The sequence below is a fragment of the Hyposmocoma kahamanoa genome, unplaced genomic scaffold (assembly GCF_003589595.1).
Source record: "Hyposmocoma kahamanoa isolate Upper Pololo Valley unplaced genomic scaffold, ASM358959v1 84, whole genome shotgun sequence".
In the NCBI taxonomy this organism is placed as follows: Eukaryota; Metazoa; Arthropoda; class Insecta; order Lepidoptera; family Cosmopterigidae; genus Hyposmocoma; species Hyposmocoma kahamanoa.
The window spans coordinates 4,606,228-4,623,379 of NW_020654229.1; the positions used below are offsets into that span (position 1 = coordinate 4,606,228).

Genomic DNA, 17,152 nt, shown 5'->3' on the forward strand with positions numbered 1-17,152 from the left:
TTGTTGATCTATTACGTGACTTCTACTAGGTGTAGGTATAACATTAAGCTAATGCTTAATGTTACCATAATTGGTAAGCAATAATAATATTCATAATATTGTAGCAGTAATAGAGTTACTTGAGAAAGAGTTTGCCCAGGGAAGTACTGCCAACTTACCTATTTCTGCCGCCAAGAAGTAATGTTAGCATTATCGCGTTCCAGTTTGGAAGGGTAAGGGTGCTGGTGAAATTACAGGCACATGGGACTTGTCAACTTACGTCTCAGGGTGACGGGCGCAGTAGCAATGGCTCTCAGATCTTTGCAATTTAAAGCTCTGAGTGGCACTGTAACTGTTAAGGACAGGCGTGTAGCTTGCCATCAGGCGCACGACTCGTTCGTCCCGTTACTTGATATTATAAAAAAGATATCTAATAATGATACCGTCCGTTTAAAATATCAAAATTAATGTTTTATATAGCGAATGTCTTAAACACATATCTGATGTAATAGTTTATGTCAAGTAACCACATCATTTATTTGGTTCTGAGCCCCAAAAATCGATCTCTTGGTGGATCAGATTTATTTTATATTATTTTCTATTGCCACCGCATTCCGTGTGTCCTTACAAGATTATTTTTGGTAGGTGCTGTGGTTCAGTCAACAAGAAAATTTGTTTTAACAGTCAACGTCTTTAACCCTTTGTTATTTTCTTAAATTATACCAAAATACAATTTGAGCAAAAAATAGCACTTGTAAATGTCAATATTAATGACCTGGTGCAAAAAAAGTATTGTCTGCGATAATTATAACATTTGATTACGATTGCTCAATAAATTTGCTTTTAAAACTTCTTTTTCTCTTGTCTGTACTTACTTCCAAAAACAATTAGGGGATCCGTTGAGAGTTGCAAAATATAGACTGGATTCAAAATTGGCGGTGGATCAGTTACATTACAAGGGATCAGATGGGTACAACTCTCTCAAACTAGGCAATTCCTGAGCAACCGGGGTACTACCCAGTACACCCAAACAAGAACCAATAAAATGTTTATTTCCACATTTGTTCTGCGGGAATCGAACCCAGGACTTCGTCATCCTATAGTGCAAAGTCTTGGGCCACCGAGGTCGACAAATGATGAGTGTGTTTTTTGTCTTGCGCCATTGTAATCGCAGTACCGTAAACAATTTCTAATTATGGTGGCGCAAGACAAAAAACTGGCAAGTGATATTGAAACTTAGCACTTTTATCACAAAGAATGTCCGGTGGCAGCTTCGGGCGATGACCGTCTCCAAGTTGTAACCAGCCGATGTCAGAAATTTCAATTCAGAGTTACTACAAGTCAGTATCTTTAATTCCAAAGATTCTATCAAGGCTAGATACACACACACACCGACACGACTACACACCAACCACGTTTTTGGGGAAGATCAGAAGCATTAACTACTAACTGATGCTTTTGTAGTGTTGTATAGGTAATAATAAATTTTATTCTAGAAAACCTGTTATTGGCTGTACTATTTTAAGTTTTACTTTGTATATTTATGATATTGCAAACGCTGTTGGTTTTCAATAAAAATAAAAAGATCTGACTCACTGCCATTGCAGCCATTACCATAACTCCTCAGTGGCCGAACGGTTACCATGCCGGATGGGTTCGATTCCCAGGCCAGGAGAAATATGTGTATGGCGTATATTTATTTATCTCGTGAGTTTGGGTGTATTTTGTGGTTGTGTAATGTGTGTGTCCATGGCACCCGCGATACAGGACTTCCCTAGTGCGAGGCTATGAGTGTGTTGTGTTATTATTTCAACAATTTTTCAACAATTTATTAGTTATTATTACCAAATAAAAGTTCAACGTACATTAATATTATGCAAAAACGAGTCGGTACAAAAATGAAGAGATTATTGTTATTAATAATAATAATAATAATAACGCACACACTCAACATAGCCCCGCACTAGGGAAACCCTGTATCGCGGGTGCCATGGACACACATAGACAACCACAAATTACACCCAAACTCACGAGAGAAATAAATGTAGGCCATACAAATATTTCACCCGGCCCGGGGATCGAACCTGGGATCTCTGCGTGGCAGTCCGGCATGGTAACCGTTCGGCCACAGAGGCAGTTATTATAATTATAACATAAAGTAAAATAACATGAATTACATAAAATTGACAAGTCCCATGTGCCTATAGCTTTACCAGCACCCGTATCCGTCAAAACTGGAACGCAGTAACGCTCGTATTACAGCTTGCTAGCAGAAACGTGTACTTTCAGTGGCAGTACTTACTTCCCTGGATGAACTCCTTTACAAGGAGTTTTGTGAAAGAGTGAATACCATAAAAATAAAATAAAAATAAAATAAAATGCATTTATTTCGGACAACGTTGATCCATAGGGTGTTAGTATTACAAAACGAACTTTAAATAATAACTATGTTAGTACCTAAACTTAAATGGAGAGAAGACCAGTGCCTTAATAGGCTACTGTCCCACCTGTCAGCTACAACAGACAGGAGTCTGTGACGGCTGGCGCGCATTCTGCGCATCGACGCGCTGCAGCGCTTGCGCAACGTCGCGCCGAATCCGTCGACATTTGCGACCGCGATCATTCCCGAAGCGCTACAGCGTCGTGGAAGAAGTAAAAGCACCCTAAATGCGTCGTTGTATTAGACCCGCAAAGCATCGTGGGATCGTTGTGCGAACCTGCTCCATAGACTGCAAGAATACAACGATGTACAGTACGCTTTAAATATGTTATTATTATTGTTATAAATAGAAGCTTTTTTTCCAGCTATTCCACCAGAACATCTTAAGCCAGTAAACCTTCCGTCCGTCCAACACTCAAGTCCGCCGGTAAACAACACTGGAGTCCAAGCCGTTGACTTTACTGTTGCCAGATATAACCCGGATCGAGATAATATTTATTATGTATTTACTCGGTAAGTTTTGGAGTCTACATCGAGTATATAACCAGAAATAGAGACGAAGTAAGGGCCATCCATCCCTGGCAACTCATCAGGCAAATGGGCCTTATATCACTTTTAAATATCAACTCTCGTTTGCACTGAAATAGTACAGCGCCAACAACTGACCTGTGTATACGCCTCCGTTTATTCCAAAAATATTATGTATTTATTGTAATAAAGATAATATCTCTAACTATGGGGGGCTGTTCCATTGGGTGGTATAGGAAAAACAGCAAAACATCTAATTAAAAAACAAACGGAATCACGTTTCTTCGGTAATTAAATATTAAATAAGTAATTTTTCAGTTTTCGTCCATTATAGCAATGCTCAAGTTAAACTGTTCGATTTGAAGTCAAATTATTAACTACACCCGTCAATTGTTTCGAATTCGGGCTAGCCAATCGGAGTGCAGTTGTCACCTTAATGATATGGCAGAATAGTTCTGAAACAAATTTAATGACATTACGTCTCTATTTCTCTCGCGCGTCGATGCGCGTCACTTGGGCGGCGTGAGGCGTCAGACGCCGACCGTGGATTTGAAAAACAGGACGCGACGCGACTATTCGACTCTGCGCCAGTGTGAGTTAAGCCTAAGAGTGTGTATGGGATGCCGCGTCTAGTAAGCTATTACTTACATATCGTTGTTTGAAACCGTCATTATTTAACCTGCTCGTTCACTGTGCTGACTTCCCTGAGAAGAACGAGCAAGAAACTCTAGGGATTTGCGTTTTTCAAATAAATTTAAATGATATGGAATACAATTTGAATCAAATTTGTGTGGAATTTAAACCCATTTCGTATATCCACACATCTTTGTCTAACACGTAGTCTTCAATTTTGTTATAAGACTTTGCAATTACAATACTTTTGATGTAAGTTTTAAAGTCAGGTAATGATAATCTTAATATATGCTTTAAAGATAACAAGCAATTAAAATAAAATTTAAATAAACGATACTGATGTCACAAACAATTAATTGCAGTTTTACCAGCATTTCATACAAAGAGGAATAATATTAATAGTTATTTATTTTTCTTCTAAGGCCCGAAATAGAGGACAAAAATTATTGACAACTAAATATTTATTGTAAATAGAAATTTAATGATATTATTAAAAAATGTTTATTGCTTTCTAATGTAGACGATTCGATTTGCCTTTCTAATGAATCGATTCGTTTGAAAATCTCATTAAAATAAATCGATACAAAAAATCGTTAGATCAGATGCACTAGATTTTGAAGTATGCAATTATACCAAATTCCGTATTAGCCGTTTCCACCCACACTATGGGCAAAAACCCGATCAAAACCCGAGCGGGTTGATAGGGTTGTAACTCACTTGCTATCTGGTTGATCTTCTAATCCCCAAAACGACTAGAACTGGTAAAAGTGTGGGATTTTTCATTGAGATCCAATAAGAAATAATCACGCTCACGTGTCTATTTTGTTCTCGTCTAACCACACTTCAGCGCGGTAACAACACAACCAATGACAATAAAACCTGGTCACGTATCTACTTTTAATATCGACCATTCACACGCCCGCGCGTGGTTTCAATAATTATTTTTAAAACAAAGATCGGTCATTGAGAAAAAATTTTTCGATACGGCCGAACTCGCACCAGCGCCTTCAGCATGTTATTTGTGAACCGACTTTAATGATTATTTTTTTATAGAAAAAAGGATACCTCAGTACTGGACAATAGATATAATTTCACGAACTTTTGAAGTCGGTTTTTTAGTTCTCCGTACTGACATCACCTATGTATGAGAGTTGATGTATTTGTTACGTAGTAACATCGAGTATATAACCAGAAATAGAGACGAAATGTCATTTAATATGTTTGAAAACTATTCTGCCAAATCATTATGGTGACAACTGTGCTCCGATTGGCCAGCCCGAATTCGAAAGTATTGACCGGTGTCGTTAATTGTTTCACTTCAAACCGACCAGTTAACTTGAGCTATGCTATAATGGACGAAAATTGCAAAATGACATATTTAATATTTTATTACCGATGAAATTTGATTCCGTTTGTTTTGTAATTAGATGTTTTGCTGTCTTAGTCAATCGTGACCATGGGACCTGTAAAGGGTCCGAAACGTCGGTTTGTTTGAAAAAACAAATATACGCGATTTAAATCCGGAAAAATAGTTTCATTTCCTATGTGTAACAATCGCGAAAACCTAAGAACTCGTTATGTATTGTAGTTTTTCCCGTACCACCAAATGGAACAGCCCCCATAGTTAGATGTATTATCTTTATTACAATAAATATACAGAATAAATTTGGAATATGCGGAGGCGTACCTATACACAGGTCAGTTGTTGGCGTTCACTATTTCAGTTTTCTAATTTGTGATGCAAACAAAAGTAGATATTTAAAAGTGATATAAGGCCCATTTGCCTGATGAGTTGCCAGGGATGGATAGCCCTTATTTCGTCTCCAATTCTGGTTGTCATTCTGGTACTCAATGCATACCTAGATTAAGTAATCTGTGGTATAATAACGTGACAATCAGTTCAGTTTTAAAGCTTAAAAAGCTTCACTTTTAAATTTCTTAGATTTAATCTATCTCTGTTTCAGATCACACCCGAATACTGGCTACCCCCTCCTCTTGGGCGTTCCATCTCTTCTCTCCCAGACAGATTTCGATCCACGCCGCCGGACCGTGGTCCTCGTCCATGGCTGGCTTGGATCTGTCACTGATAGATCCAATATTGTTTTAGTACCGGGTGAGTACAGCAGTAATAACCTAGGCCAGACAACTGATACTACCTCCTTTATGTACCTAGAGTTGGAATACACTGGAGTCATCAAGGCCGTTATCGTCTAAAGCATAGTTTTCCAAAGTAATCCCTATCGTCCTAAGGGGGCGTCAGGGGCCTCGGAAGCAATTGGGGTCGTTGATGCTGTCCAGGGGGTGCTACCGCATTTGAAAAAAAGTCTGAATTATCTATATAAACTACGCTACATATATGGTACTAATAATACAATAGTGTTGTAAGTCAAAATATGTTAATTTCAGGATTAAATCATTACTGACACCACAATTTGATGACTTTTGACATTGACTTACAAATAAATGGACGACGGGTCTAATACAATAACCACGAAAAAAATGTCCCAAGTCAACCTATTTAAACGTAGTGACATATAAAGGAATATGACAAAGCTAAAACGTTGAATTTAAATTGTAAAGTCATCGCAGTACTGTCTAATTTTGCTTGCTTCGCTGTCAGTCGAACAAACGAAGACTAGAGCGTGAAAAAATTTTATTTTTATTTTATTTTATTTTATTTTTATTTTATTTTATTTTATTTTATTTTATTTATTTATTTTTATAATAACGCTCTGTATACGATTTTAACGCCCTATAAGTTCGGACACTTTTTAGCGTGGACCCGACGTCCATATAATTGTAAGTCAATGACATTTAATGATGAATTTGAACACGTCAATAAAACCGCCGTTAGAATATTGTAAGAAACAATTAAAAGATATCTACTTAACTCAATATGAGAAAATTTTTCTGTGTGCTAGTTCTGGCTAAAACTTACAGTCCTAGCTCAAAAATATGAAATTATTTCTTCCCTTTTATTTTTAAAGAATTAGGCCAGTAGGAAATTGTTTAGATGTCAGTCATTGACTTACAATTATATGGACGTCGGGTCCACGCTAAAAAGTGTCCGAACTTATAGGGCGTTAAAATCGTATACAGAGCGTCATTCACGCTTTAGTCTTCGTTTGTTTGACTGACAGCGAAGCAAGCAAAATTAGACAGTACTGCGATGACATTACAATTAAAAAGCTTTTTCATATTCCTTTACATGTCACTACGTTTAAATAGGTTGACTTGGGACATTTTTTTCGTGGTTTTTGTATTAGACCCGTCGTCCATTTATTCGTAAGTCAATGATGTCAGTAATAAATTTTACCCTGTGCATAAATTTTAATGATCTTTCACGGAGTATTCGATTTTCGTCGATTCTGAAAAATACACTTTTTGAGTTAATACACTATTGTATTAACAGTGTGATATCGTAAAACACAGTGCAACGGACGAAACGAGATCCCGTATGTTTTCAGCCTTTCTCAACGCCGAGGACGTGAACGTAATCGTGGTCGACTGGAACGCAGGCGCAGGTGAAAACTACGTTACGTCAGTTATTAATACTGTAATTTCGGGTAAGAATTCTTGTTTTTTTTTTCTTAAATATCTAGTGACGGGACGAGCAATAGCCTGATAGTAAGCGACACGCCTATCCATAACAGTTGCAGTGCCACTCAGAGCTTTAATACGCAAAGGTCCCATGAGCCCGTAATTTCACCAGCACCCTTACCCTTATAAACTGGAACACATTCCTGCTTGGCGGCAGAAATAGGTCAGGTGGCAGCACTTCCCAGGACGAACTCTTTCACAAGGGGTTTTATTACTAAATATAAGGTATTTAGACCCAAAACATAGATTAATTTTTAAAAAGAATGTCTTTTTCATTTACTTCTCTCGTGAGTTTGGGTGTAATTTGTGGTTATCTATGTGTGGGTCCATGACACGTGGCTGTGAGAGTGCGTTATTAACTATATTTATTTATTTAATTCATGATTCCAGGCGAGGGCGTGTCACGATTCATCACCTGGTTGAATAGGGAGACCGGGGCATTCTTCTCCGACTACCATATAGTGGGGCATAGTCTCGGAGGGCATCAAGCTGGCATTATTGGGAGAAACCTCAATGGATCTATCCCGTACATTACTGGTAAGTAAATAATCTTTATTTCTTATGTAAGCAATTGACTTATAAAAACATCTCATCACGCCTTGAACCTCTGCAACTGCGTAGAGATGTTGCATCGCTTAGCGCCTTTTACCGCATGTACCATGGTGAGTGCTCTGAAGAGCTGTTCAACCTCATCCCCCCTTCCCCGTTCCTGCTCAGAAGCACGCGTGCTGGCCTTCGTAGTCACCGTTTCACTACCTGCCGCATTCCATCGCGTACTAAAAGGTTCGGTGGATCCTTTCTTTGCCGCACGGTTGACAAATGGAACTCCCTTCCGGCACATGTCTTCCCTCCCTCTTATGATATGGGGTCCTTCAAACGAGGCGTGAAGAGGCATATTGTAGGCGGGCAGGGTGGAGGTGGCTAGTGCAGTGAGGGTTCCATCGCTGCACTAGGTTCCTTCGCGTTTGGATACCACTTTCCACTTAACATCAGGTGGAGTTGAGTCATTTGCCTGTCATGTATAAAAAAATAAAAAAAAAAACAAAAAAACAATTGATTTGGTTGATTTAGCATAACAGTGAACAGTGAACGTGTTGAGTCAATCACTTTACAAAATATACAGTTAAATTGAAGATATGCACTGATTAGTATACGGTGTAAAAACACGACTCCTTACCTCGAAATTTTACAAGAAAACCCATTGACTTACAAATAAATGGACGACGGGTCTAATACAAAAACCACGAAAAAAATGTCCCAAGTCAACCTATTCGAAATTTAAATTGTTATGTCATCGCAGTATCGCGCTGTCAGTAGAACAAATGAAGACTAAAGCGGAGTGTCGCGCTCTGTATACGATTTTAGCGCCTTACAAGTGCGGACACTTTTTAGCGCGGACCCGACGTCCATATAATTGTAAGTCAATGAGAAAACCGCTGTATTCAATAGGTAATTTAGATATACCAATTTTTTTTTTAAATCAGTTGAACTATGTATTGTATACGATTATTACTCTAAAGTAAATAAATGAAAAAAACAATAACTGAATAAGTCTCAGACATATATTTTTTTATATATCTCGTTCACTGACTTACAATTATATGGACGTCGGGTCCGCGCTAAAAAGTGTCCGCGCTTGTAAGGCGCTAAAATCGTATACAGAGCGCCAATCTCCGCTTTAGTCTTCATTTGTTCTACTGACAGCGCGATACTGCGATGACATTACAATTTAAATTTGGAATAGGTTGACTTGGGACATTTTTTTCGTGGTTTTTGTATTAGACCCGTCGTCCATTTATTTGTAAGTCAATGATCTCGTTACATCTTTCGGAAATCGAAAGCGACTTCTTTTTTATCCCGTTTACCTGACGATAAACAACCCTACACAGTACAATTGAACTCACTATCGTTATAAATAGTAACGTACAATGATGTTATGTACTAACGCACAATAAAGTAATGAATAAATGAAAACTATGTACAAATATAAAAGCCATCTTAGCGCGAAAACGGCTCTCCGACAGCCTTGTTGTTGTTCAGTCAATCAATGTGCGGGGCGTGGTGCGGTGTCTAAGGATAGGGAAGAGCGGAGAGTGTCCATTCTCGTTACGTTTTTGTTCTCTGCCTCCGCATCCGCTTCCGTTTCCTCTAAGCTTTAATTTTAACATCTGTTTCCTTACGACACTTCCATTTCATCAGTAATCTAAAGCTAGGCAGGGACGGAGAGTGTTTTTTTTTTATCTCTGACATTAGTTAAAACTAATTTGGTCTGTGGTTAATACTCTGATATAATTTCTTCCAGCTCTAGATCCAGCCTACCCTCTCTGGATCCTCAACCCCCACAAGTTCCAGGCCAACGACGGGCAGTACACTGAAGTGATCCACACCAATGCAGGGGTATCAGGGTATCTCACTCCGCTGGGCCACGTGGACTTTTATCCAAATGGAGGAATCAATATGGCTGGTTGCGACGGACAGAATTGTGATCATGATAGGTATCAGGGTCCGAAGTTATAGTTATCTTTCCTAGTTGTCATGATAAATGTTTTAAAAAGTGTGTGAAAAAGATCGTTCAAGTAAGTAATAATAATAATAATAATAACGCACACGCTCAACATAGGCACTAGGAAAAACCCAGTGTCGCGGGTGCCATGGACACACACATAGACAAACACAAATCACACCCAACTCACGAGAGAAATAAATGTAAGCCATACAAATATTTCTCCCGGCCCGGTAATCGAACTGAGGAGGTCTGCGTGGCAGACCAGCATGGTATCCGTTCGGCCACGGAGGCAGTTAATAGACAGGCAATAAAAATAACGTCGTGGTTAATGCTCACTGATCTCACGGCGCCGACTCAACCGGCAAGAAGTAAACTCGGGGGGGTTTTAGTGAAGTAAGCCCCCAGTCTGGGGGGAGAGTCCCCACATAACCCCTAAGCCTATCTGGACCCAGGAGTATCCATAAAGATCTCCTCCCCATAAAAGAAAAGGCAATAAAAAGACAAGTATTATTTTTCAAAATGAATCTATTTTCTCGGATCTGAATAGCGTAGCTTTAGCAATGAAGCTCCTTGTGAAAGAGTTCGTCCAGGGAAGTACTGCCTTACCTATTTCAGCTGCCAAGCAATAATAGTCACATTACTGCTTTCCGGGTTCCAAGGGTAAGGGTGTTAGTGAAATTACAGGCACATGGAACTTGTCAACTTATGCCTCAGTCTCTTGTGACTTGGTGTCATAAGAAAAACATAAATTTAAATTGACCATGAGAAGGAAAACATCGTAATGAAAATTGCACGTCGTAGAAGGTTCACAAACCTTGGAAAATATGTGACGTCTCCAACCTGCATTGGGTCAGCGTGGCGGACCATAGCCTAAACCGCGGAACGTGGGGTGGTTAGCTTCAAGCGGTTACCTTAACCTTGTAGACATTAGTTACGATCCTGACACTAATTGCTGTAGTATTTAATGTAATTTTTTAATGTGGTTTTTTATTAGTTACATATATTTCGGTGAGTGTGTCCATGATGATGTTATGCTCCATCAGCTCATTCAGCCTTTTACCATCGGACATCCAGACGTATGGCGGGACCTTACTTGGTCGATATTCCCTTCAGGCGGACTAAGCGCTTTTCATTATCTTTTATTTTGCGCACAGCCTAGGAATAGAATTCCCTGCCTGCGACTGTATTTCCGAATTCATACGACCCGGGTATTTTTTAGGTGCGACTGAATAGGCATCTTCTGGGCAAGCTCGTTCCATCGTAGATCGTATCTTTGCTCCAGAGCAAGTTCATTTAATTAAAAAAAAATTGTAACGTGAAAGCCAATGTGATGTAAATATATAAATAAGATCGAAAGTGGTTAATAGGTTTCAGGGAAAGCGGACACCTAAAGTTCTGCGGAAAATAATAATTGTGGAAGGAATTAATTGCAATACGAAATGTGATAGAAACTTAATTTGGTTACCTATGTAGTTATCAACAGAAATCTACTCGTACAAAAACATCTTCAGAACACAAAATAAAACAAAACTTGATAACTAAAATAAAAATAATAAAAACAAATAAGTAAAACAAAATTTGATACCTGGTATTTGGTAGCTATAAAGGTATCTAACTGGGTGACGAAATACTCTCATAGATTTCTTATAGATGGCGCTACTGTCATTAATTAGGATATCAAAGGAAATTGAAGGCTTTGTAGATGCTGACTGGGCACATGATATAGGGGATAGGAGGTCTTATATAGGATTTAATTTTATGTTTTCTGGAGGTGCGATTTCATGGGAGAGTAAGAAACAAAAAACGGTTGCATTGTCCAGTACTTAAGCGGAATACATGAGTATTTCCGAGGCCTGTAAAGAAGCCATTTACTTGAGAAATTTGCAGTTTGAAATAACTAGTGATATGTATACTGTTACTCTGTATAATGATAACCGAAGTGCTCAGAAGTTGCTAACCAATCCTGTTTTTCATAAGAGGTCTAAACACATTGACGTGCGTTATCATTTTTGTAGAGAAAGTGTAGCTGACAAGTTAATTAAAACTTTATACGTACCTACAGCAGTTTAGCCTGCGGATCTGCGGACTAAGAGTCTTAATGTAACTAAGCATTGTAGATTTCTGCTCATGTTAGGACTAGTGCCTAAGTAGTTTAATTTGTAATTGATCTAGACATTTTGATATAGTGGGGGTGTCATGAATTAGGATATCAAAATGTGTTTACGCCCTCCTGTATAAGTACTCTGTAGAATTACCGTTCTGAACGTATGATTTCGATTGAGATGAATGAGACTATGTCTCACTCTTCGGTTAGACTTCAACCCGAGTGGTTTGTTACATTTATAAAAGCTACGGCTAAAAAGTCGTCGAATAACCAAATACAAAGACGACAATAAGCACAATTGAAACATTCGTGAGGTCCGCTGGTTCGTTCCGTGGCTTAGTTGGTGTAGAGTCTGGCAAAGTATGCTAGAAGACGTCGGTTCGAATCCTGTCCGATCGAGGGAATTTTTTCTGAGTGTTCAATCTTTTTATTCATAATTATAACAAATTTGTGAAGTAACTTCACATAAAATAATTGAATATCAATTCAATGCAAATTTAAAAGCTTTGATACTTTTTGGATTCTTAGAAGCCTTATTTTCTTTGAATTATTTTATAGCACACGCCATTGACGCCTTGCTTCACGATGCCTTAGTTGTATTTCGTTTATCTACACCATCTAAAGAAACAACTTTGCTATTTCACATTTCATATTCATATGGCGGCTACGCTTTACTCAAGCCGCTTTGCCTTTTTGATCATAGAAGTAATTGAATATAATCGTAGCTATAATATATAAAGAAAGTAAGGTTGATCAAAACGAATGAACTTACGTCGAATTTTTTTCAAAACGGAATTAATTAAAATTTTCTCCACAAGAGTGTGCGCGAATTGGCTGACTGAGACGAGATTTCTTAAAAAAAAAATTATTTCTTGTGCTAACCTAAATACATGGAATTCAAAATTACAATCAACCTATTCTAACTTAAAATATGTAATTTAGAGAAGTTACAGAGTGTTGTCAGATATGTTGCCCTACTTGTCATAAACGCATTTTGGTAACTTTCGACACATTGGAACCAAAATTTTTATTTCTTTGAAAAATGTCAATTACCCTGAATTGACTTAACAATAATACAGAAACTAAATAAGATATAAAAAAACTGCTTATAGGCGGTTGAAAACCGTCGGTAGAATATTGTAAGAAACAATCAAAAGATATCTACTTAACTCAAAATGGGACGCACTTTATGGGAGCTAGTTCTGGCCAATATAATCCTTATTCAAAAACTTGAAATTATTTTTTCCATTTTATTTTTAAATATATTTGAGAAATTATTTAAGTGTCTATAATAAACTATAACATATACATACATTTTAATCATTTTTTGCGGGAAGTGAGTAGTTAGTTTTTCATCGATTCTGAGAAAGTCCACTTTTTGAGTTAATACACTGTTGTATTAACAGTGCGATATGTTAATAACTCAATATCGATAAAAATTTCAATTACGTTCTTTATGATAAGGACGGCAGTATGTGTTGGCATGCCGTTTGTCCTACTTAGATGGGTGCTGTCGCGGCAGCTTGGCAGGGCTGACGAAGCTGGTAAATTAGCGTTTCTTATACGTAACACGCGCGAGTTCCTACAGTTGCCAAGCGACTGCCCGGGCGAGAGCGGAGGGGTAGGCTATGCTGCCTTGTATAAAGGAATTATTATAAAGGAAGAATTTGTTCCAGATGTTTCCACTACATGGCAGAATCAGTGAAAACAGGAGGGTTCAGTGGAACAGAGTGTCGCACCTACGCACACGCTATGTTGGGAGCCTGTAGCTTAAATGGACGTCTTAATATGGGAGGGGTTAAACCAAAAACCGGGTAAGCACATGGAGCACTTCGCGTCGTCCTTTATCACTTGACATATAAGAACTGTTACACACGGCGAATTTTAGCAGTGATGTAAACGCGATGCAAGAAAGAAAGAAAGAAAGAAAACTGTTAATAATAATAACGACAACAATAACTATAACGATAACAATGACAATAATAATAATAATAACAACTCAAAATTAATCTTTTAGGCCCTCGGAGAAGCGAGAATTTAAAATAAACAATGATATAATAATAATAAAAGAATAAAAAAAAAATTAAAACAATTGCTACTGAATACTGAATTAAAACAATTGATAATGCAGTACCTAATTCACCGTCATGCGTGTCGCGGCATGCGCGAGACTGCAACGATACAAACGTGCGATTGCGTTGCTACACTTGGGATTATTATTAGGTTCATGAGTTTTTCACTCGTGTTTTTCGCTTGCTTGCATTGGCTTGCTGCCTTCCGCGCAAAGGCGTCCACGAGTCTTCCGCTTAGCGTTGTACTGGACGCGTGAACGCTCTGTGATTGACCAGTGGTGCTGTCCTCCGCAAACGTTCCCTGTTGCTTGCGTGGAAATATCAAGCTTGCTAGATATCAAACTCAGGCAACGCAAAGAAATCCAACGTAAAGCAAGTGGCCGGCGCAAACGGGCGACTCGTGAGCAGTCCTACTTGCGCTACGCAAGCAAGTGAAAAACGCAAGTGGAAGACCTGTGAATCCGGCATTATATGCGATTATAAGTAAGTGTAGCGATGCAATCGCGCGTTTCGCTTCGCTGCTGTGTGTAACCACTCTAAACGAAGTGCCTTATTAAGATATTCGCGCGAGCATTGTGCTTTTGTCGATTGATGCGCTGTAGAAGGTATTAAGTCGAGTCACCGGAGGAGACGCGGGAAAAACTGTGTTTTTAGATGAAATGGTTTAGGTATCTACTATTCAATAATAGACTTGTGCCTAATCGGTCCTTAGAGGGAGCGAATCCTAGTTAGTTCAATCGGTCAACTGAACTAGGTCGGTCTTCTAGTTCATTTAGATCATGAAGTTCCTTAGTTCGTCTTGTCCTTGCTCGGACATTGAACGAACGCTCCAAACTAGTAATTTTATTACATTGAACTTGAAACAAACCATTTAATATATTGAATAAAATAAATTGTGGTTGTTCATCTAACCGATATCTAGGATTTTATAATACTCTATGTCAGTAATGAGCTTTGTGGAATAAAACTGACAAATGCTAAAGTCACGTGTTCTGCTTATTTCAGGGAATTCAGAACTTTAAAACGCTCTCCTGTAAACTTGGCAATTTCGACATACGACACTTTACGTAGGGGGGTCGAAGTTATAAATTAGTTTGTAACACACAATGCCATTTATTGTTACGCATATTTCTCAAAGTTCAGAAGATAATTTTAATTCATTATCAGTTTGTGAATGTTAAAACGTTTACACACTACGTCGGATTCGTATTACTTCCGAATCCGAGAAATGAAGGTCCGAAATGACACAGGGAACATTTTATCTAGGTGTTGCAGCGATATTAGCATTTTTTCGGATTGTAATCGGAGCGACATCTGAAGTGGGTCCGAGATGTTAACAAGGAAAAAACTGACTTCTTATATTAATAAAAGAGAAATTAATTAAGATCCACGATTAATTACATAATAGTATAAACTATATTCCGTCCGACCACTTATTTAACTTTTGACATATTATGCATGCCTCCGAAGTTCCCATAGACTACCTCTAAGGAAGTTCCGCAATTATTGACATACAACCATAGACAAAATAAATACTTCCTGGACTCTTTTATATTTAATTTTAGTGAAGCTATGTGCTCTTTATCGAGCCAACGTATTAGGTATCGAAGATTATTCAAGTTGATAAATTTCGGTACCTGTCTGATAATTTATAATGAAGTGAAATAAATTATAAATAATAATGACAAATTCTTATTGTTTATTATAATGAGTCGTCGGATTTTTCTCCATATGAACGGGAATCATCCGCATTAACATTAATTATTAATTCTAGAATACACAAATTGTCAAACGCAACAGCACGATTCCAATATCTTCTTTTTGGAACCCGCTCACATTCACTATTGGAACTTCTTTATAAATAAAATCGATTGTTATGAAAAATCGAATCGGAAACGCAGTAGGACACCACTAATTGATTACAATTCGGGCTGTCAAAAGTTAAGTAAATGGTTGCTCCCGTGTAGAGGCTACTTAGGTGACATTGGCGGAATTGTGACAGACACAGAACAAGCCACTAATAAACAAAGAAGAAGAAATAAAGGGTTGGACTGAGTACACTTCCAGGCTATTATTAATAATCGCCATTTAAATATAAGAATAAATTTTTTACAGTTATGATCTGTAGTATATTTTTTTTTTTTTTTATTTACATAATAAATATCAACTCTCGTTTGCACTAAAATAAAGACTGCCCAACAACTGACCTGTGTGTCTCTGTATATTCCAAAAATATTGTGTATTTATTTAATAAAGATAATATCTCTAACAATGGCATACTGTTCCATTCGGTGGTGTGGGGAAAAAACAGCAAAACATCTAATTACAAAACAAACGGAAACAAATTTCATTGGTAGTTAAATTTTAAATACGCAATTTTGCAATATACGTCCATTGCAGCAAAGCTCAAATTAAGTGGTCGATTTAAAGTGAACCAATTGACACCCGTTAATTGTTTCGAACTCTGGCTAGCCAATAGGAGCGCAGTTGTCACAATAATGATATGGCAGAATAATTTTCAAACTTAGAATAATAACGCATAGAAACCTAGTCCGCACACGCTAAGTGAGGCAAATTGAAGCGCTCTCAATGGGCCTACACGAGCGGGCGGGCCGTCAGTGCTCAAGGTCAACTTGCACCGCGAACAGATCAAGAATTTTAGCTAAAAATGACGAAATTTGCGGTAAATGAGTGTAAAAATACGTCAGACAAACATAAAATAGATACTAACATCACATTCCACGAGGAAGTAACGCGTTTCAACTTGTATTTTTATATAAATATTCACTAAAACCGAAAATGAACCTACTACTAAAACTAGCCTACATGAATTTGATTTTTGCCTCACTTGTGACAGTTCGTTTGATATGAAACTATCATTCTATGCGTTATTATTCTAAGTTTTCAAACAAATTAAATGACATTTCGTCTCTATGTCTGGTTATATACTCGATGTACCAAGGATACGATTTCTTTATTTGCAGGTCCCGAGGAGTGTATTTCTTAAGAACAAATGCACAACCACCATTTTCTATTAATTAATAAAATAATTTTTTAAAAAAACTGCAGATGTGTTTTGTCTATGATCTTATTCACCTATTACGGGCATCCTATCCTTGTGAGTATAGTGTTCTGTGATTACGGGTGTCCAACGGCAATGCAACACCGAGGGAAAGCAGGTGCTTTAAGCATTGTAGATAGGATACCTAGCTTCATGGAGACAGAGAAGTACCTACTGCTACCTTTTTTTATTTATTTATTCTTCATTTAATTTACAACTTAAGTAACAT

The 17,152-nt window shown here is 37.8% G+C and overlaps 1 protein-coding gene across 1 annotated transcript; it reads left to right on the forward strand.

Moving 5' to 3' along the window:
* Positions 1 to 2,724: 2,724 nt before the first annotated feature.
* Positions 2,725 to 16,904, forward strand: LOC113234416 (pancreatic triacylglycerol lipase-like). Its single transcript, XM_026469726.1, has 8 exons — positions 2,725 to 2,731; positions 2,785 to 2,932; positions 5,545 to 5,693; positions 7,048 to 7,146; positions 7,571 to 7,717; positions 9,483 to 9,675; positions 13,467 to 13,604; positions 16,847 to 16,904. Exons 1-8 carry the CDS (start codon positions 2,725 to 2,727, stop codon positions 16,902 to 16,904), a joined length of 939 nt encoding a protein of 312 aa, XP_026325511.1.
* The last annotated feature ends 248 nt before the right edge of the window (positions 16,905 to 17,152 follow it).